The sequence below is a fragment of the Ruditapes philippinarum genome, unplaced genomic scaffold (genome assembly GCF_026571515.1).
Source record: "Ruditapes philippinarum isolate M1 unplaced genomic scaffold, ASM2657151v2 ctg4077_1_1_1_1, whole genome shotgun sequence".
Lineage (NCBI taxonomy): Eukaryota > Metazoa > Mollusca > Bivalvia > Venerida > Veneridae > Ruditapes > Ruditapes philippinarum.
Window position 1 is genome coordinate 17,032 of NW_026861656.1, and position 23,243 is coordinate 40,274.

Sequence of the window (23,243 nt, forward strand, 5' to 3'; positions counted from 1 at the left end):
TTATCTAATTAGGTAAACTTTAGTATTGTACTTATTAATTCATAGTTTATAACATAACAGCTCAGTGAACTTTATAAACAAAAATTGATACTGATGAATTTTGAATCAAATACGGCTGAACCAAAATCAATCAGTTCATACAATGATTGCAAGGACATTTGTAAACAACTATTAAACAAAAAGGCAAAATTATGTACAAAATTATGTAAAAGAAAACAACGATTCATCAACAGAAAAAAAAGGTTTTGCATATAAATACATCAAGACAGATTTTTTTGTTATCTTTATGTACATGGTTATTGATTCTGAATGCAGACTTCTCATTGGTCAGATTTCAGACAATAATTCAAAGCCAGTCTATCAAATTGTTGCTTTTAGAGATGAATATTGTCCTAATATAAACCTTGTCAATTGGGAGATATCAAATATCCAAGAATATGAAATATTACTACGATAGGTCAAAACCTGAAACATTCCAAATCATTTTGGTGTCATAAAAGCATTTTTACTACAGTTTTAAATGTAGAAGGCTACAGGCCTGCTTCCCAACTCAAATCCAGATTGAATCATTGAAGTTATATACTTACTAAAGGAAAGAATTCTCAAAAATTTAATTTAAAAAATAACACAAAATCTCCCCTTAGCAAGTGGACTGGATCATAATGTAAAAATCTCCAAACTTGTGCACCCAGCTTATCACCCCTTTAATTTGATTTTAAAATAAACCATCTGTCAACAGCTGTTATATAATCAACAAACCTGGCCTCGCTTTACCAGGAAAGTAACTTACTTTTCATAACTGGTAGTAAAATTTTAATGCATGAAAGAATCTTGCAATTATAATTCAGACAACAAAAAAGAATATGTTATCATTCCAGCGATCATTCAATTACATTTAATCATTTGAATTTAACTGAATTAACTCTTAAATAGATTTCCTGGACTAACCAGTTATACCGATATGCTAGGAGACCCATTTGTGACCCCATTTGTGAGGCTCAAACCCATGACTTTTAGGTTAAAGAACCTGAAATATTAATCACATAAGTGTCTCGCTTCTTTGAATAATAAGTTTAACTAAAAGCAGGGTTTATTTCATGTTTGCAATTGACAAATGGTTTACTGAATTCATTTGCGTTTCTTTTGTACTTTTCAACCAAAATGAAATGATAAAAAAAAAAATCTTTTTTTTTTCAATTCACTTCACAATTGGTACTCAAGTACAGCTATAACAAGGACTTCATTCTATTCTGTTTTAGCTACTAAGGGAAGGTTTTTGTTTTAATTTTCATTAAACATTTATTTATGTTTTATTTGTTATTAAAGCTTGAAACTTATTTGAACTGTTGCCGGGTCTGCTTCCTATAACAAATCAATGTTAGATTTCACTAAGGAAACATGACGATGAACCCACAAGGTCTCAAACTCTCAGACTGGGTTAAAATGCAGACACGCCATGACAAAACCAACATAATGGGTTTGCGACCAGCATGGATCCAGACCAGCCTGCGCATCCGCGCAGTCTGATCAGGATCCATGCTGTTCGCTTACAAACCCTATAACAAGTAGAGAAACTGATAGCTAACAGCTTGGATCCTGATCAGACTGCGGATGCGCAGGCTGGTCTGGATCCATGCTGGTCGCAAACCCATTATGTTGGTTTTATCATGACGCGGTTCAAATGCAGACACCTAAACAATTAGGCCTACATTGTACATTAATAACTATGTTAAGTTCCAAGGACAAACAAGATATATAATAAAACCTCCCAATCACGACCATAGAAGATATAATATTTGTTTCACAGCATTCAGTCTCGGCTAGAACTTCTCAAAATTGTACCAATTTTTCTAAATACATTATCAATTCTTCTAAAAATAGTACCCATTCTTCTAAAAATAGTACCAATTCTCAAACAGTATCAAAGCAACCACCTTACTGAACACTTATCTGAATTACTGTCAGCCACCAGAATAAATCAAACTTGATAACTTGTTTTGAGGTATAGTCCAATCAGTTGACACATGCAACCCCTTTCTGCTTATTCAAAATTCAGAATAAAAAGATTTATGAATCTGACAGTAGCAATTCAGCTCAGCAATCAACAAAAAATCTGTCATTTATTCTTGTTTTTTTTAACTTGTGCACATACAATTAAGTAACATGAATCAAAATGTTATCAAATATTATATACATCATCTATTTTATATATACAAAAACAAAGTATGTTTGGTTAAATAACATGTTAACTCTATACCTTAAAGTATGTCAATTCTATTATGTCAAAGTATAAAACAATTATGTAACTACATAGCAAACAAAAAACATTTGAATGTTAATTCTGTACCATCAAAGAATTAGGCAGAAAGCTATTAAGTCAGATGATGAATCAAATTTTTACCCAGAACCAAAATCATAACATAGTGATAGATTAAACAGGCAAGATTTATCATCGCGATAAACTATTCAACCCATAACATATTAATCATACAATCCTTGATGAGATGACGCTTATTTTTTAGCAAGCACGTCAAAGTTAGCGCAATACAATATGAACATTTAACATGAAATTTTCTGACTAAACATAATGATCGTAATTGTGCAACATTCGCTGGCTCTTGTATCTTTTTGCTTTTGAAAATGTCAGTAAAACTGCTACACATGTGGTCAACATATCTGCAAAGATGGTTTTCCCCCAAAAGATTTTATACAGATCAATATATATCGTAAAGTGGAGAAATAAACGTGCACTCTGATTTTGACACAATATTGTAAACTTTTTACGATGGGTTACATGAGATTGCATCACGTGGTTCGCCTTCCCCTTCACTTTCAGACTCGTCATCAGTCGATAGATCTTCGTCGCTGAGTGTGTCCGACGTCTCAACGTCGGGAGATGGTTCTCCTCTAGCGGCACGAGCTTCGCGAGCTCTCTGCCTTCGCCCCCGTCTTAAGTGATGCATAATAAACCACAGCATAGAACCATCAATCATTCCTCCATCATTTGTACGCTCTTCTTCACGTTCTCTGGAGTTACGTTTTATTAACTAAAAACAAAACAACACATTATCACCTTAAATTTTCACCTAAAAAAGGCTTTAAGCTTCTCAACTCTGTGGCTAAAAAGTCGTATTTGTATGATTAATGTTCCCAAACAATGCTTGGACTTATCTAAAAACAAGAGCGATCAGTAATCACATGTGTCGCCTCATGATGGCCAATTTCATGTTGGGACAAAGTTTGTGACAGACGGACAGACAGACGGACAGACAGACGGACAGTGCACAACTAGACTTGGTACTGATCATTCCTGTAAAGTTTGGATAAAATTGCACCAGTAGTTTATGAGGAGTAGTCCGGACAAGCTTTTGCGTATCTGGCAACACACAGAAAAAACACCTTTTTATCAAAGGGCCATAACTCGGCCAAAAATCATTCAACTGGAAAACCCTTGCAATATGCGCAAGGACTTGAGCTACAGATCAATCCTGTAAAGTTTCATTGAAATTGCTTTAGTGGTATAAGAGAAGTAGTCCGGACAAACTTTAAAAATAAAAATTATTAAAGGGCCATAACTCTGACAAAAATCATTGAACCGGAAAATGCTGATAATATGCACAACTACCCTTGGTACTGATCATTCCTGTAAAGTTTAGATGAAATTGCACCAGTAGTTTATGAGGAGTAGTCCGGACAAGCTTTTGTGTATCTGGCAACACACAGAAAAATACACCTTTTTTATCAAAGGGCCATAACTCGACCAAAAATCATTCAACCGGAAAACCCTTGCAATATGCGCAAGGACTTGAGCTACAGATCAATCCTGTAAAGTTTCATTGAAATTGCTTTAGTGGTATAAGAGAAGTAGTCCGGACAAACTTTAAAATTAAAAATTATTAAAGGGCCATAACTCTGCCAAAAATCATTGAACCGGAAAATGCTGACAATATGCACAACTAGACTTGGTACTGATCATTCCTGTAAAGTTTGGATGAAATTGCACCAGTAGTTTATGAGGAGTAGTCCGGACAAGTTTTGTGACGGACAGACGGACAGACAGACGGACAGACGACGGAGAAGTGATCCCTATATGTCGCCACTACTCCGTAGAGGCGACACAACAAAACGATAAAACAGTAAATGTGAAAGATGCATATATTGACACACCACTATAATTATGTAGACTTGAAAATCGTTTTTGGCAAGTATAGAAAGAGTATTAATTGCAATGAATTGCAATTGTATTTTATGCCCCATGTTGATTCACTTTAAGCCTTTTTTTAAATTTATGTTTCATGGTTGTTTTTTTAATGTCAGCCCCCCCCTCCCCCCCACAAAAAAAAAGGGCTAAGGATGCAATTCTTTTAGGATATCATCAGATTCAATTAAGCCCAAAACAAGTACAGTTCAATATATTTCATGTCATATAATAAGTGTTCTTTTTATTATTGTTTTTATTGTCTTGTATTATTACATGATGGCTTATAAGCTTTTAATGGTGAAAGGTAGAAAAGGACTCTATCAGCCTCTCAATGCATTATACTATACACAAGCAGGTACCTGGGAAGAAATTTCTTCTACCACCTTGGTGGATAACTTTCTAACATGAAGGAATATAGTATTCCTATTAAGATTCAAACCTACGTTGGAAAACGGAAAGTAATATATGGTCAATAACATTTTCCTCTTGGTCACAGTTTTTTTAATTGAAACCTACATAAACTATGTTATCATTATGACATACCTTTTTGAGGCCTTTCAGATTGGTTGGATTTTCTGCCGTAGGTGCCCAGATTTTCACATCATGATCCAGTCCACTTGTTGCTAAAATCGGAGCATACGGGTGTGGTTCCAAAACATTTATCTGAAAAAAATTTACCATACAAAATGCATATCCCTTTTTTATGTAAGATAATTATTCTATATTAGTTCAAACATATTTATGTAAGCTTGATTGCGAAATGAGTTCTTGCAGCTTATATTAATCACCTTTTGAGTGTGCTTCACCAACCAGTACCAGATGAAGAAACACGGTTGTGCCAAAGTAGGATTTAAACCCATGATCCCTGGGTTGAGAGGCACTTTGACCATTAGGCCATTACTCCCCATTCAATATTAATCCATTTAAAAACCTATATGCTTCTTAGGTTCTTAGCTCTTATAATCAAAGGGCAAAACAAGATATTCACTTTTTTTAATGTGGGTATTATATAACTTTCAAATATGTTAAATCTTCTGAAAGTTATTTCCAATTCATTTAAAGAAAGCCAAAGGCTGTACTGTTATTTTAAAACCAAAAAGCCAAAAAGACACTATAGAAGTCATATTGTGACTTTATTGGTCAAGTAAGACCAGAAGAGTGCCTCTCCATGCAAAAATTCAAGCACTGTCTGACATCTCTATACTTTTGCAATATTATATCTTATTTCAATATGTATGTTTTCACATGTGAATCAAAAATACTTCAATGTATCTTGGGAAAACTTACAACTCCGCCCTCATCTCCTTCCATAAACTGTACAATATTCTCTGTGGCCTTATCCCACAGGAAAATATGTCCGCAGTCGCTCCCACTGACTATAAACTCGCTCTCCGGGCCGTAGAAGTTGACGCCTTTCACGGTCTGGTTATTTCTGTGACCTCGGTATCTGTGTAAATATTTAGCCGTGTCCCCTTCTTGGTTATTAAACAGGTAAATATCTTCATCATTGTAGGTACCCAGTATCTCTGCGAGGAAAATAAAATCATAAACATCAGCTTATAAAATATGCACCTGTTGTTGTAATAAAATCTACTCGAGAAAATCAATCTGACTGATGTTCATAATAGCCGCGTCATGACAAAACCAACATAATGGGTTTGCGACCAGCATGGATCCAGACCAGCCTGCGCGGAACGCGCAGTCTGATCAGGATCCATGCTGTTCGCTTACAAACCCTATTACAAGTAGAGAAACTGATAGTGAACAGCATGGATCCTGATCAGACTGCGAGGGATGCGCAGGCTGGTGTGGATCCATGCTTGTCGCAAACCCATTATGTTGCTTTTGTCGTGACTCGGCTCAAAAATTATCTACTTTTTTCTACCATGTAGATCTGATTACCAATGTATATGCTTTGCCTTCATAGTGATACGGATTTCCTAAGAAAGCTATTTTGAGCCATGCAATCTAACAGTTCTGTACAGATAGGCATTAGACAAAGTATCAAAATATAGTCAGAGGTGAGAACATATTGGTGATCGTCAGATCCTAATGCGTAGTGTTATTTAAGAGCTGATTTTAATCAAATTGCTATGAAATCACTTTAAAATGTGACCCATTTGAGTCCAGAGTAGAATAAGACTAACCCATAGGTACTTAATTTGTGTAATAGACTTTGTCATTTTTGAAATTTGGAACAGTCAGTTGTTAGTTTAAAGTGACATTATGCTCATTACCTCACTGTCAAGTCGAGCTGAATAATTTAAATATTTTAAAAAGATTGACTATTTTTAAGGTGATTGGCCAATAACTGAAACCAGAAAATGTTTAGGATAAAATATAACAAGAGCTGTCCGTAAGACAGCGCGCTCGACTTTTTTATTGCTTGCCAATAAAAAAAGTTTTTGCAGTAAAAGGCAATACAAGAATCTCTGTATTTTTAAAGTGAACAATGGCCATGAGCATTAAGATATTTAGTGAAGAATTATTTTACTGAATTGTGTGATACCCTTGAACACTGCAGGTTCAGTGGATAGGAATGAATTTTTTTAGATTTTTTAAGTTTTTTAGTGCTTGCCTATAATACAAAACATTGACAGTTAAGGGCCATAATTCAAATAAAATCTTTGACAGAATTACCTTCTCCTGGACATGTTTGGGAATCATGATTGTAAACAAGTATTCCAACTTTCAAATTAATATCTCAAACAGTTCAGTCAAAAAGTGGACTGGTACTAAAAACTTAACCAAGATTCTAAGTCGATAAAAGGCCTTAATTTTTAAAACAAATCCTTGACAGAGTTACCTTCTCTTGCGTACAGATGGGGGTAATGATGTGAAATAGCATTAAAAGTTTCAAAGCAATATCTCAAAGGGTTAAGGCAATAAGTGGATTTTACCCATATTCAATGTATTTTCTAAGTCAAAAAGGGGCATAATTCTGTCAAAAAACCTTGACAGAGTTATGTCCTCTTGTCTGTTGATGAAGGTCGTGATGGTAAACAAGTATGGTCAGTTTCAAAGCAATACCTCCAATGGTTTTGAAATAAAGTGAGGTGGTACAAAAAACTTAACCAAGCTCAATACACTTTCTAAGTCAAAAAAGGGCCATAATTCTGTCAAAAACCTTGACAGAGTTATGTACTCTTGTCTGTAGATGGAGGTTATGATGGTGAACAAGTATGGTAAGTTTCAAAGCCATACTTGTAATACTTCTGAAATAAAGTGGGGTGGTACGAAAAACTTAACCAAGGTGTGACGCCGACGCCGACGCCGGGGCGAGTAGGATAGCTCCCCTTTTCATAGAAAAGTCGAGCTAAAAACTAATTAATTTTTAAAGACTGCTCCACTCTATTTATAATTTAAATGCAAATGATATATCCTGAACGATATTAATAGAAATTCAATATTCTAGACTATGGCCAATAGTTTAAACAGTACCTTAATTAAAAAGATAAGGGACAAGCAGGAATATCAAATAAACTTCTAAGGGGAAAAGCCGCTTATTTACAATTTATTGTCACTCTTCATGTAAAAGATTTCATAAAGCACTTGACATCCATAAATTACTATTATTACTAAATGAATATAAGGATTAAGATTGAGGGTTGACTACATTACAGTTGTAAGTCCTTCTTTATCTTATAAAAGTTACAGCAGTTTTGCAGTCAACCCTCGATATATAAATGTTTACATACCTGAACCATTATAATTGTAGCATGCACATGTGACGTTTGCCTTAATATTATCATTTCCTGCACCCAACTGTAAAAGAAATTAATCATTTTATGATCCAATTTTAACATTATACATGTACATAGGACTTACATTTGAATATATGCCAGTCTCTTACAAACATCCATAAGACTTTACAAGATTCAAAGTTTTATTCAATTATAAATTCTGAATTAATCAAATTGAACAATTTATATCTTTAAATTACCTTTACAATCTTTGATACTTCTGTAAATAAAGGAAGACCGTAACAAAACTCAAAATGCATTTACTGGTGGAGGAAGACCTCGGGTGCCCTTCCGTGCATTATTTCAGGCATGAACAGGCACCTGAGTAGAACCACAGACGTTCTGTAAGCTAGCTGGATAGCTTCCTCCCATGAAAAAATCCAAAGTCCCTGTCTGGATTCAAACCCACAGCGGTGAGGAAATGTGGTTTGAAGTCAACGATCTTAAACACTCGCCCCCGGATGCCCTTTCAGACATACATTAATATTTATGTGAAACCATCAACCTTTCAATTCTCTATATAAATTTGGGATGTAACAGACAAATTACATGCATTCACTTACAATATGGTGTGGTGCAAACTTCTTCAACAGGCCGCTGTTTACATCCTGAAAAAATCAATACAAACCCGCTGTTAAAAAAAGTCTAATTCAATTGTCATAATTAACTTTCATCTGGGATTTAATTTACTACAGTGTTGGAGCAGTACCTCTAAATGCTTGCAGAAATCATGATCACAAAATAGAAAAATATTGCCTTTTTTGTGTGCTGATTCTTACATTTTTTTCTTCATTTTCGTTTATAAAATGGTGCGCAGAAATGAATTAGACGTGTTAAAGTGCATTCTTGCGGGTCCCCTTAAACAACAGCAGAATTTATTTAGCAATTCAGCATAACAATGCTCTTAGCCATAACATACATTTGACATAAAATGAAAAATTAACAAACACCTTTTTTGAAATAATCAAAATGATAATTACCTCATTGATTTTTCTTTTATCATACACTCGTACAAAGTGATCTCTACCACCCAAACAGAACTCGTTGGAATTGATAGGATTGGAATGAATTGAATAGATGGACACTTTCTTGTCATTCTCTTTTGTTGTAACCAACCTGATAAATGAAGTAATTAGAAATATTAAAGCAAACTAATGTATGAAAATACACAATACTTGTTAGTCTGAGTTTGAATTAAATCAAAATATATATATCAATACAAAAAGTTTTCTTAACTTCTACTTCTACATCACACTGCTTTACGATCACTCTAAGCAGGTATACATTAAAGAGACAGCTATGAGATACAAGGGAGTCCAGGAACCAGTCCCTAGCTCTTATTGAATAGACCCCTTGGTCTTTTACATGCCCACTGTATAGCACTGATACATGCGAGGATTACCTGGATTTCTTACCAGTACACCTCTAGGTAGGTGGAAAACACTGAAAGGGTCTTTGAAAAATCCCAAGGGTGAAACCCAGGATCGAACACGGGACCTCAAGAGTGATAATCAGTGGTTTAATCAACTGAGTTATCTCGCCACCTTAAATCACATATGCCTACTTTTCTAAATCTGTTTACAAGTTTAAATCATGGTGAAATTTTCTGAATTTTGAAAAATTGACCTTAAAGGTCATGGTAATTTTGAGGTCAAGGTCATACTTAAATGTTACAATCATTAATTCAGAAGCTCTTTTCAAGATTTAAAGTTGCAGTAGACAAGCATTATGCAAGTTATCTATAGAAAAATGCATCACAAAATAAATGTACATGTATTTATTATCTTGCAGCTGACACAAAGACCACATTGAAAAAGAAAAAAATATCATCTAAAATCAAGTAGACTGATTACGAGCCAAATAAAGACCAGGATTTTAATGGAATGTAAGAGGTTTACAGAAAACAATTAAAACATATTTTTCTCCTACAGTTACCCCTCCCCCAAAAAATATATGTCCAGTTCCAACTTTAAAACATTATTTTCAGGCCTAAACTTTATAAAGTACATGTAAAAGAAACATCGTCATTCTCATTTCAAGGAATTTGGCAGTACACTATGATCAACCCTTTAAAATGAGTATTATTGTCCCATTTCCTTTGCAGACGTGATCAAGAAGATATCTTTTTAAAATCTCAAATAATTGTTTTGCTTATCAACAACTTACTTGTTTGGTTTATCTACCCTCAGGTCAATCTCATAGGTAACTGCATCTTCTCCAGCACTGAGAACTACATGGGGAGAATCCATTTCCAAGGCAAGCTGAAATAATCTCTAATCTTTAAAAGAAAAATCCACAAAATTTGTTCTTAACTTCTTTGCACACTGTCCGTTTGCTTTATGCTTATTCTATATAGCCAATATCTACCTTCTCATCTAACTGATCACAAATGGTATCAAGGGACCCTTTTCTCAGAGGTTATATGCATATAATTATCAGCTAATGTAATGTTTACATAGCATTAATAAGTAAAGGTTGAATAGTTATTTCAAATTGTGTATGCTATTAAAGGATTAGCCATGATTCTCTGAGTGAGCATTTTTAAAACACCTTTTAAATATACAAAACTATAGTCATTTATAAATAGCATAAAACATTAGCTATATTATATATTCTCTAATTAATGCCCCAGGGGCTTTACATCTTCTAGCAGGGGGGATTTATTTAAACCAAAATGTTAATGATTGTCAGATTAAAAAGAATATTAAATGAGCCGTGTCACAACAAAACCAACATATTGCGTTTGCGACCAGCATGGATCCAGACCAGCTTGCGCATCCGCGCAGTCTGATCAGGATACATGCTGTTCGCTATCAGTTTCTCTACTTGTAATAGGGTTGGTAAGTGAACTGCATGGATCCTGATCTAACTGCGCGGATGCGCAGGCTGGTCTGGATCCATGCTGGTCGCAAACCCATTATGTTGGTTTTGTCGTGACGCGGCTTAAATGTTTGTGTGTTATTTTCTGCTGCATTATATAAGCCTGAAGTACCAGCTTTCATTTATTTTTATTAAATATTAATTTATGCTAATTTAAATTAACAGTAATTTTTTATTAACTGTTATCATCTTGGTAACTCAGTTTTCTCATTTGTTATCGCAAAGGGGGTGGGGTCATCAATAAGGAAATGTACGGTATTTAGGCACATTAATTTTGATTTCATTTATCAAATAATTTTCTAATAAAAAGATCACCATTGTACAATACAAAAATGTGCTCACCAATATTTCATGGGCAGCTCAAATAAGGCACTCAAATTAACTTGATTTGATTAAATATACATGTAAATGGTTATGTCAGTCTTTAGATGGTAATTGTACACATCTAAAATGATCACTTAATTAAATCTTAATTTACTCAAACATACTTCATGCAGTTATTTATTACTTTCTGAAGCCACACAAGTATTCCTAGTTTTGCAATAATGTCCTTCTAAGACTAATCTATATGTTAATTTTAAGTCTGGCACTGTACATGTATGTATAAAATTAGCTAAAAGCAATAAAGTGTTTTGCATTTTAAGATTCCCACAAAAAGAGACTGAGAACTTGGAATTGTAGGTTTTAAAAAGGAGGTTTTAAATAATCATCACAACTGCCAGGATAACAATGATTCATCATGCTACAATGCCTTGATGCATGACAGAGTTATGGGCTGGACAAAATGTTTAAACTTTACTGTTGACTTTTGACCTACAAGTCAGTAAGTGTGACCTTGACATTGAGGTGAGGGGACTGGGTAAAACTACTGGCCTTTACAACAATTATATTGTAACAACTTACCTTGTGAGCAGCACCCTTGTGCTGAGCAACTTTCTTTGTTCCTTTACAGACCCCTGTGGATGACAGATCAGCCAGCCGTACTTGACCATCTCTAGCACAGCTGACCACATGACAATCCCCACTGAATGGCATAAACTTTGCCTACATTGAACAAACATCTAAATTCATTATAACAGGACATGTTTTATTCTAATTACAACAGGATTTGACATAACAGCTTACTTCATGTCAATAAACTTGTTAAGAAGTAAATGTGGCATACATCACCAAATAGTTAGAATGTCACTGGCATACATCAGCAAATAGTTAAATGTGGCATACATCACCAAATAGTTAGAATGTCACTGGCATACATCAGCAAATAGTAATAAGTTAGTATAAAGATTGTTTTTTTGCTTATTTATTACCCTAAATGATATTTTTTCCTTCAAAACATGTATTGTTTTTATTTAGGCGTAAAAAAAATTGTTTGTTTCAGGTGTCCCTACCTACCCTATTTTTTTGGCCAGCGACCCTAAACTTTGAGGGAAAACAGGCCGCATTTTTTGTTTGACACTGCATAATAAACTTTGTGCTGCATATTCATATTTCCGTCACATACACTTGATATAAAAAAATGTTTTTAAAAAAAATGCCTACCTACCTACCCTATTTTTTAAAACCATGTCACTGGAAACAAACAATTTTTTTTGTTAGGCCTTATTTAAAAACCTTGAACACCTTTATTTCTTGGTTAAATCAATGGTGGCTTACCTTTAGATAAAAATATGAACTGGTTTAATTCTAGGACCATTAGGTTAAACAATGACTTGCCTTAGTTAATAATTATATATGGTAAATACCCAGTTATAAGACACATTTTTGGTCACTGTTATTTCATTTCAAAGTAGGGAATGCGTCTTACAAGGGATATCTAACAAGTTACTGAAAAAATTCAGGATCTTATTCACTTTGAGACTATGGGTATTCTCTATCAGAGACTATGGGTATTCCCTATCATTGACTATCAGACATTGATACTGATAACCTTAAATTGAGGAACAATATGCCGTAAGTTTCGAGTATCTGGATATCTGATTAAAATCAACACCTTATGACATTTTGCTATAACAAACACCAAACAGCACCAAAAAAGTAAAAGAAATATTTAGAGGCCATACATTACCTTTTATTATTTACAATTCTATTGATTACTGTTGGTAAATCTAATTGGAAATTGTTAAATTATGTACTAATATTTTCCTACCTGAAATACATTACTGCGATGACCACTATCATATACAAGATCATGACGATTGCGAATCCAGTTCCATATCACAATGTTTAAATCATCAGAGCCACTAGCTAGTAAGGTGCCTGAAAAAAGTTACAACATCAAAATTAATAGCATTTAAATTAACACTTTATTACTGCTGCAGTAAATGCTTCAGTAATATCTCTTCTCTGGTTAGGACTGGTTCTCAGGATAAATAGGGTTGGGGGTTTTTACTTCATAATTGTATTTTCTGATCGCAGATCAGGAAATACAATGCTGACATTCAATCTCTGGCACAGAATTTCAAGACAAACTTGAAGTAGTTCTCAAAACAGCTTAAAACTAGCTATGTAAAAGAAAGGAATAGTTTTATTTTGTTACAAGTATCCAATAAATTACAAGGCATTCAAAGTTTAAAAGTAGCGTTGGCTTATAGAATTGTCAATAAATGCACAATCACAAATTATGCTGATGCATATCATCTTAATCAATGAAAAAATTATTTTTAGCGATGTAGATTACAGAATACTTCAGAGCGTAGTACACAGATAAATCAGACTGTCGAGTAGTGGAATATATATACGTCAGACTATTTTGGCAAGAAGATCATCTCTAAATTATTTACATCAGTGTTAAACAACAGGTTTGTCGTGAACAAAATAACTCGAAATAAATAAGGAGTACAAATCCAAAATGGATATTCTAAATTTAGAATTACATGTATATGATTTTATTTAGGCTTTTGTTATATAATTTCCATGTGGTGCAGGGGTAACGCGCTCGTTTAGGGTGTGAGAGGTCTGGGGTTTAAATCCCAGTCAAGGCAACTATTTTTTTTTTAAGTGTCTTTTTTAAGGAAGTAGCCATGATATGCAAGGATAAAGTGTGGCTTTCATAAAAAAATGAACATAAATGATTTTTTGATGCAACTCTAGTCATGCAATATTCTGTATGTATCAAACTCAAACTGTTATTGTAAAAAATCTAAGCGCAGTCGCTGCATCTCGGTGCCCTGTAAGATGAATTATAGTATATAAAAATAAACTTATACAGGAAAATACATACCAGGCCTTGACACAGGTGGTAAGTCGGACCACTGGCTTTGAAATTTAGGTGGTCCTTCTGGAAGCCAAGTGGTCCATCATGTTTTTTTATTCATTTAAAACTATATTCAGAATTTGACAAAAAAATACACAGAGATGTACATTGTATTATTAACAACTGAAGAAAACAGATATTTATAGTTATATAAATTATTTTCATCAAAGCAGAAAGTAAGGAGAGCAAGTCAGTAGGTATTCTGTTGTAAAGTTATTTATTATTTTTATCTCATTTACAAATAGAAATCAGGGCTGCTCTTATTTAGGTAAAATTTTATGTTGAATGGAATTCCTTCTCAGTTCATGTTACATAATAGCGAAACCATATGAGTCTGCAATATTCTCTTACTGCTATTCAAATGCTTATTGCTGTTACGTGATACGTCTTATAATAATTATCTTTTACAGATTAACATTTTTAATAAAATTATTAAATTATCTTGTCTTATTCTTGTCTTTGAAAACAAGGAAATGTCGACAACGTAATCAAAATAATACGTACATTATAGTTGAGCTTATATTTTTACAGAATAAAAATACAGGAATTTTACCTCCGTGTTGCTTGCTTGCTTATAATTTTTTGGCCTTATAGAATTTAACTGCGGAAAAACAGATCTCTTATTGTCGAAATGAAGATAAGAAGCCAAGAATTACTAGATATATTTTTTTCAATTTTCTTTTGTTAGCTGCCATTCTTCAAGTTTCTAAAATTTAAGTTTATCTGATATCCAATACAATATCACAATTAAATAAAATTCATTACTAGCGTCATTTAAATGAATCTTTTACCTAAATCAATAAAGCAAATTCTTTCCTTTTTAACATGCATAAGCAAAATTTTTAGGCAATTAATGAGATGAATAAACATATATATGTACATCGGACAAATGATTTTAAACAGCAAGTATATAACATGTTTTTGTTACCAAATCGCCTTTTGCCCAGATGAGTCTTGCACCATCCTGAAAATTCAAGTGGTCAGACGGACCAGTTGCTTTTAAAATTAGGTGGTCCTTGCCAAAATCAGGTGGTCTCGGACCAACGGACCATCGCTAATGTCGAGGGCTGCATACAGATATACAGTACAATTTAGATTGCAAAGAGCAGAAAATACCACGGAGCTTGCAGCCCTTTGATTTTGTTACTACAAATAACTTTGGAAATATATCAGTCACTATAAATATGTATTATGTCAATTGAGAATTTTAGAATAAAAAACCTTTCGAAAAGACTTCTCTTATCAAATACATGTACCCCTGTTCAAGTACTCCCTTCCCGCTAATGAACACTAAATTAGCATATTTAACTGAGCAACTGTCACTTTTTCTCTCAGTTGAGAACTACTTTGAATTTAGCAAGATATTGGGGTAAATTTCTATGGTAACCTTGTTATTTACTTCATTGAGAAAAGTCATATTCTGCTTTTTAATATTCAGAAAGGGGGAGGGGTATAGTAATTGACAATATCCAGATGTAAGATTTGAGGATAGAATTTTATCCAAATTAAGTAAGAAATAAGACCTACCACTGCTGTTAAAGTGTAAAGCGTTCACACAGCCTTCATGCTCTTCCATTTTGAATTGAAGTTCAAACCTTTTCACCATTTGCAAACTGCCTTGAACCTGTTTCCGAAAATGACCAGGATCCTTAAGATTGGAGTTTCCAAACTCACGATTTCTCAGATCATATAGGGCTTTCCATTTTTGTTTAGGAGGACCAAACTCACTTAATGGTGGTGTGTCATCTGCCTCATTTTCAGATGACGATTCTTGTCTTGCTCTTGGAGAATGAAGACTGTCATCACTAGAATCAGTAATTGAGTCTGAAATTTCCGCATTATTTTGTTCGCTTTCATCATTTAACACTGAATGTCTTAATAATACTGGTGTACCATCATTAGGCTCACTTGAGGTGTTACCTTTGCTTTTACTGTCATTTGTATTTGCAATATCATTGTCATCTTCACTATCTGTTTCAGGTTTTCGTTTCCGGTAACGTCTATTGCCTTTGATGACCACATGAGAATCACTTCCACTTTCTTTATCAGAATCATCAGTGTCATAATCAACCAGTTTCCTAACATGAGAACGTGACTTGACAGTTTTCTTTACAAAATCAGCAAAATCTTCATCATCATTTGACATTCCATTATTATCACATTTATCTGTATCAATTTGCTGCCCACTTGATTTTGATTCTGACTCGTCTGTCTCATTTGAAACCTTTAATGTATCTAATTTATCACAATTTACTTTGATGTCTTGCCTTTCTTTGTTATTAATGGCATTAACATTGTCTTTTCCATTCTCTAAACATTTCATGTTTTCTAGCATTTCATCTTCCATGTCTTCTATTTCGATATCTTCAGTTTTACTATTAATACCTTCAACACACATGACATCATCATTATTCTTCATGTTTTTATTACCAGTCTTTTCAGAGATTTTATTTGGCTTGTCAATATCAATGTGCATACTCCCCTCTCCTTTTATTTCAACATTTGTGTCCTCAAAGCTTTCACTTACACTTTCACTCCATTCCCCATCACTGATTTCTTTGGTTTGTGTAGTGCTTGGCGATTTCTCAGAATATATACCACTGTCATCTTTTTTCAAACCACTCATCATGAAATGATTATCTCCCTGAGATATTTCTACTCCCTCTAGCATCTTATTATAGGCACTACACTGTTCCAAATCAGTATGGTTTCCAGTCTCTTCATATGTGTCCATCTTATCATTAAATGTTTTGTCCTCAATGCTACATGCTGATATATCCTCACCAAAACCAGATTCGTCATTATCAGTTGCTTTTCCATTTGTTTGTTTTAAGTTTTCAACTGGCTTATCAGCTTCTTCGACAGCAACTTCTTCCATGACTCTATTTCTATATATTTCCAATACTGAAAATAAAATCAAATCATTATTTAACTTTTCAAATCAATTAACAACTCAATGAAGTATACATTTATGTAGAATTCATTTAACTTCACATTAAAAATAAGAGACCTCTTGGGAGTATTTTGCAGGTGATCTTGTCACATTTGTTTTGCAACATTGGATCACTGCTAGTGGTCATGCCCAAGACTTAAAATGTTATTTTGCTACTTTTTCATTATATCTTTATCAACATATACCATATTCTAAGCAAATATTTGCTGATTAACTAACTTTTAATTGTAGCTCTTGTACTTTTCCCATTATGCCTGCAGGAATTTTTCTATGTGGCAAAATTTTGATGAAAATATGCAGAAACTAGGGCTGCCACTGAATACTGCAATATTGATATATAATCAATATTCATGATTTGGTACAATATCAATACACACTTTCAAATATTGATACAAGCTAAAATTTATTCATTTCTGTTAGTGAATATACCTCTCTATTCTGCCTAATAAGAGTCACTTTTTTCCATTTTCCTGGCTTACTTGAACTTGAAACTCCGTTTTCAAAAGTCAGAGCTAATAATAACAGACAAAACAAACTTTCTGTTAGTTTGTAGTATTTGTAGTGTCTAATACAAGCATGCATAACGACGTCCATGATCCCAATTTATAAAACATATTCAAATGTTTTTCATTGTATCTACTGTCAAAGTCGATATATCATCGATATTTGTCTCTTTGATATATCAATACAAAATTTTCCATCAATGACAGCCCTAGCAGAAACATTTTTTAATTGTGTCATTAATTTCTGCAAGAAAATCAGAAAAAGTACAAAATATGTACAATTGGAATTGGCAAATATTAATATTTGCCTGGAACATGGTATATGTTTATCATTAAAATATTTAACAAGTTAGAGAAAAGTTAGCAAATACCTTTTAAGTCATGGGTATGGCCATTAATAGTGGTGACCCAATGTTACCATAAACACATGCCATGTGTGATCACCCACTTACTATATTGCAACACTTATACAATATCTGTTCATGTTTCGTCTTATGGGAAATGAGTTTTTGTTTTGATCTTTTTCCCACCCTCACACTGCCCTGTTGAAAGCAGTGGATTTGTTTTGGTGCTAGAAGCAACATAAGATATACATCTAGCCTATATAACACACACAGTTGTGAGTTTAACCAATCTTTAAGTCACTATAATAACATGTTTGAGGGTATCAGGCTAACAAATATCTAGTGAATTTTACATGTCAATTATAAATACTGCTGTTAAAGATAAGTTACTAATTATGTATAAGTTAACAAAACTGGTAGTTAGACCAAACATCACTATCACTCAAATCCAAGAGGTTGCAGCCCATCCCAAACATTCATTTAAAAGATTTGATGAATTCAACCCATTTCTTCATGTACAAGCTTTATGTAGTAAATCAGTATAAACCCCCATTTCCCGCTTACATAGGAAGACTCAAAGGGCAAAATTTTGATATTTAAACAGGTTTTCGTGGTATTGCCAACTTATCTGTACACAGACAGTATAAGTGGACAACCATTTTACAGGCCTCATAATTATGTATACTAAATATTTTTTGAGCATGCGTGTAAGGACGGAATCCTCAAACGTTTACAAGGTCATGTTTTGACAACACATTCAAAATTAAAACTTCTGTACCTACTGCCGAACTGACACTTAAATTGTATCTTCATCACACATCTGCGTGATTAGATATCAATATTTGAGCCGCATCATGATGCGACTCAAATATTGATATCTAATCACGCAGATGTGTTCGCTTACATACTCTATCACAAGTAGAGAAACTGACAGCTAACAGCATGGATCCTGATCAGACTGCGCGAATGCGCAGGCTGGTCTGGATCCATGCTGATAGCAAATCCATTTTTATGTTGGTTTTGTCATGACGCGGCTCATTTATAGAATGCAAGTAAAATAAAATCAAGTGTTTAAACAAATAATACAGCTACTGCTTTTGCATGGGTACTGTTCGCATACCAGTATAAATCTGTCAATAATTCAATTTTGAAAATAATCAACTGCTTTTGTATGGGTACTTTTCGCATGCCAGTATGAATCAAAGGGGTACTGCAATTTATTTCTCGAAAATATACACGTAAATTTCCAGAAAAAAACAACCAATCAGATGACGGTTGTTTATATTCGTCAAGATGGCTGTGTTTTTATAGAAATTTCAACGGGGAAATATTCTGAAGCCGCAGGTTACTTAATATTACATTGTCATCATAGGTTATTTGAATATTTTGATTACTTTTGTGTATTTTTAATTGCCCAGCATGATAAATGCTTGTGATATTATCTCTAACAATTGCAACAGTTGTGTAACTTTGTGTATCCTACATAGCCATGATCTCAACTCAAACAAATATTGACGGCCTGGGAAAACGGTGAGAACATTCACATTGGACAAATGCCTTCAAACAGAAACGAGGCAAGTCTGACTGATGACTCTGAATTAAATACCCAATCCCCAAACAATGATATAGTGTATACTCCCACACCTAGTGACTCTACAGCGGTGAACTCGCACAAAGAAACCCCCTTGCCCCCCTCTACTTCCAGTGACATCACAGAAATTGACAATGATGTGGACAATGATACACACGTTATCCCCTGTGCTTCAAGTGACTCAGTGCTAAATACAGAAAATGAAACTCCACTTATCCCCTCGTCCCCAAGTGCTTCGCAAATCATAGACAATGAAAACTCAACCCCCTCAAGTGACATAAGTCATATACAACTTCCCCCAAATATCAAAAAACGTGGCCGCCCGAAAGGCTCTGAAACCACCGTCATTGGTTTGAATCGGAAGAAACTGAAACTTAAGAAAGGACTACGGCCATTCATTCATTTGGATGAAAGTGAAAAATCAAGAATCATGTTAAAATGGTTTGTTGATGAACAGGTAGCAGATGCATGTGTCACATCAGGAGCTGTCTTGTCCAAAAGTGATATCGTGGTCACATCAGACAATATCTACATGGCGGCTACAGATGTACAGTTAGACAGCATATACAAGTACATGGATTCCGAGTCATTGGAATACCTGAAACAAATAGTTGAAGTTGCACAGGAACGAAAATGGCCTTGCAATATATGCAATGAACATTTAGAAACCAGATGTATTGCCTGTGATTTGTGTCTAGGCTGGTTCCACTACCACTGCGTAGCCCGGACTTCTGCCCCGAAAAGCAAGTTCTGGTATTGCAGCAAGTGCTCGTGAACTGTTTAAAACTCTGGTGTATGAGTTCTCTGTATAAAAGCTGTAAAAATTTGTTTCTGTATGTAAATGCTCATTTAATTTGACAACTTTCTGAACAATTAGAGGTCATTTTTTTAATGCTTATATTCATTCAATCAATTCATATATCTTAAACAACTGCTGGTATTTTTCTTGTTTTTTATTAGCTTGTTTTTTTCTTCGTTATTTCTATTTTTATAACATGAAAATGAGATAATAAACGTTTTTCTTCTTTTTTCATTTTTTTATTGTCCTTGTTAACTTTCTAGAGTGTTTGAAAGATTGCATTATTGTCTCCTTTTCCAAGTTACGACATAATATTTTTTCTGTCAATATATATTATGTTCAATAATAATAAGCTGACGTTTAGGTCGTTTTTTTCTTGCTCAAACTCAACTTAAACGCCATAAAAACGCTATGAGTAGAAATTACACGTCAATAGACTTTTTTATTTTTAAATGTGAACGTAAGACATAGAAACTCATTTTTTTTTCTTATTGATTTTTAAAAAAAAAAAATATAGAGAAAATAATTGTTCACTTTACACTTTCATGTTGATACATATTATATTTATGTGTTATGTACAAAAGTATTTCTGTATGACGTAAATACATTGTTCATTGAAATAATGCTTATGAACTCTTTTCCGCTTTCTCACTTTGTAAAAACACTCTCAGAGTTATTCTACTTTGAAATTATCAAAAAAAGGACGATTTCTTTGCTTGTAATATAAGATGTAATAGAAGTGATAAGCATTATTTCGTTTTATTTTCTTGTATATATATGCTATAAAATTTAATATTGTTTTCTTTACAAAAAAAATATAAAAGAGGCTTTATAAAAGATGCTTATTTGCACACAAAAGATGCGAAGTAGCACACCAAAAAAATGTAAATAACAAATTGTTTTATAACATGCCCACCAAAAAAATGAAATAATTAAAAAAAGATGCATAAAGCACACAAAAAAAATTTTTGGGCCATGGTATTGAGCGCCTCCCCGTGGTGTGGCCTGGATGCAGTTGAATAACTTATTAAAACCAAAAAAAATTATTATGAAAAAATATGTAAACTAATTCAATTGATGTTATTCAACTGCAACTGAACGCTCTTTTTCGTCATCTGGAGATGACAACGATCAATACTCGTACTTTATTTAGTCATGCCTAACATGGCGATTCAACTCGAAAAAGTAAACATACGATGGCAAATGCGGTTTCTTGGTTAAAATCCTCGTTTAAAGACATGAAATAACATAAGTATGTTCGACTATCATATAATTTTAAAAAGTGCCGTACGGCTAGACAATACTGTGAGTCCTGGCTAGCCGTACGTGACTCACGTACGGCTAGAACTTTTGGCTAGCCGTACGGGCCCGTACGGCTAGCCACTTCCTTTTTATATACAGTATTCCTATCAAATTGTTATCTTGGGGGATATTTTTTAATTCATTGGTAATTAAATTAGAAATGGATAAACTACACTTCTCCCTACTTTACTCTTCTTAGATATGACCTTAAATTATGATCACTGAAAGTGTGAATAAATGGCGAACTGCAAAAATGATGTCCATGTATCCAGACCCAGACAAGTCAAGAAATTGCATTTCACTTAGGATTTATATAGTTTGACAACAGGTGTAATGCATTTAAAATAGGAAAAAGTGGCCATTTATACGACACATATCACTTCTCAATGGCACAGGCTAGTATCTTACACTAAATTATCGAATCCTTTCCTTTGTTGTTTTTCACTTCCAATATTTTGACATCTTTCATCTTGAGCTGACTCTGGAGAATCTTGATTGGTTAAAAATATCTTTGAACATAAAACTCTACTGTTTGCAAGATATTTAATCAAATTATTTCTTTAAATGATATGTAAATAATATAAAAAATAATAAATAAGTTTTAATACTTTAATTGACCAAATATTTTGCTATTAACATCTTATTAATTGATCCTTCATTTCCGGTACCAAAAAGAAACTAATAAATTCCGTACCAAAGACAGTACGGTACGAAAATCAAAGATGCACCATATTAGACAGAAAATTCAACAGTCATTCGGTAATGATATCAAATGGATTAAAACGTTTATGTGAATTTGCAAATGTACATGTAAAACAATGATCAGATTTTATTCTGCAGATTAGTCCTTAATTTTATTTACAAACTTTCCAAAAGTTCTAGACTATATATGTAAATGGAATGCCAGCCATTTCACTGCCAAGACATTTCACTATTGAGACGTTTCACTCCCAAAACGGTTCACACCTAGACGTTTCACTCCCACTTTGTCAAATGTATGGACGTTTCACTCCCATTTTATTAGATGTTTATTAGGAAAGTTAACATATTCATTTTCATTATAAAGCGGAAATTCAATTTAATGTTACATTTTGTTGAATTTGAAAGTATTATTAAGAAGAATTTGTGAATTTGAAGAATGATTAAAAAAGTATATTTTTTTCTGAAATATAAGAGAACGTGTAAAAATTATAATCTATACAGTATAGTATCAGCTCAGAAAAATGAATTTTGTTCTGTTTAAACAACTACACTTATTTTGAATAATTCCTGTTAATTATTAGGAGTAAAAATATTGGTTACGACAAGGACATAATTATGATGAATAATATTATTAGAACATTTTATTACATGCTTTTCGGTGGTTTATAGAAATGTATCAGTGATATAAAACTGGTTATTTCACTGTTTGAAACAATGAAATAACCACTTTGATAATTTCACTGTTTTGAATTTAAGCCCCTTACGTTGTTTCAGTGAAATACCAGCGTGCACAGTACTGGGAACCAACTTCATGACGTGACGTCGTAAATGACGTCACGTTGTATTATTATTTGGCGCGCTTTTCATTTCGTATTAGGTTTAATGTCTTTTTAAAACGTTTCTTTGCATATAATAAAAAGAAAATTTGTTTAGTTTAGTGTAAGATCGAAATATATTTCACCTTGTGAA

At 33.5% G+C, this 23,243-nt stretch overlaps 1 protein-coding gene across 1 annotated transcript; it reads right to left on the minus strand.

The window, feature by feature from the left end:
• Window positions 1-1,719: 1,719 nt before the first annotated feature.
• On the minus strand, window positions 1,720-22,136 carry LOC132716427 (DDB1- and CUL4-associated factor 8-like). Its single transcript, XM_060699699.1, has 11 exons — window positions 21,981-22,136; window positions 15,608-16,984; window positions 12,974-13,083; window positions 11,728-11,868; window positions 10,111-10,205; window positions 8,925-9,060; window positions 8,508-8,552; window positions 7,900-7,966; window positions 5,489-5,727; window positions 4,745-4,864; window positions 1,720-3,047 (listed from the first exon to the last, which is right to left on the minus strand). Exons 2-11 carry the CDS (start codon window positions 16,956-16,958, stop codon window positions 2,781-2,783), a joined length of 2,571 nt encoding a protein of 856 aa, XP_060555682.1. The 5' UTR covers window positions 16,959-16,984; window positions 21,981-22,136; the 3' UTR covers window positions 1,720-2,780.
• Window positions 22,137-23,243: the final 1,107 nt, after the last annotated feature.

What these genes read in the sequence shown, in the direction of transcription:
- LOC132716427 (XM_060699699.1), bottom strand. Translation starts at nt 16,958, where the DNA reads ATGGAAGAAGTTGCTGTCGAAGAAGCTGATAAGCCAGTTGAAAACTTA. An exon ending in ATAAAAGAAAAATCAATGAG is followed by an intron (nt 8,553 to 8,924) that starts GTAATTATCATT and finishes TGATTTTTTCAG; the next exon opens with GATGTAAACAGCGGCCTGTT. An exon ending in ATCTGAAAGGCCTCAAAAAG is followed by an intron (nt 3,048 to 4,744) that starts GTATGTCATAAT and finishes TTTTGTTTTTAG; the next exon opens with TTAATAAAACGTAACTCCAG.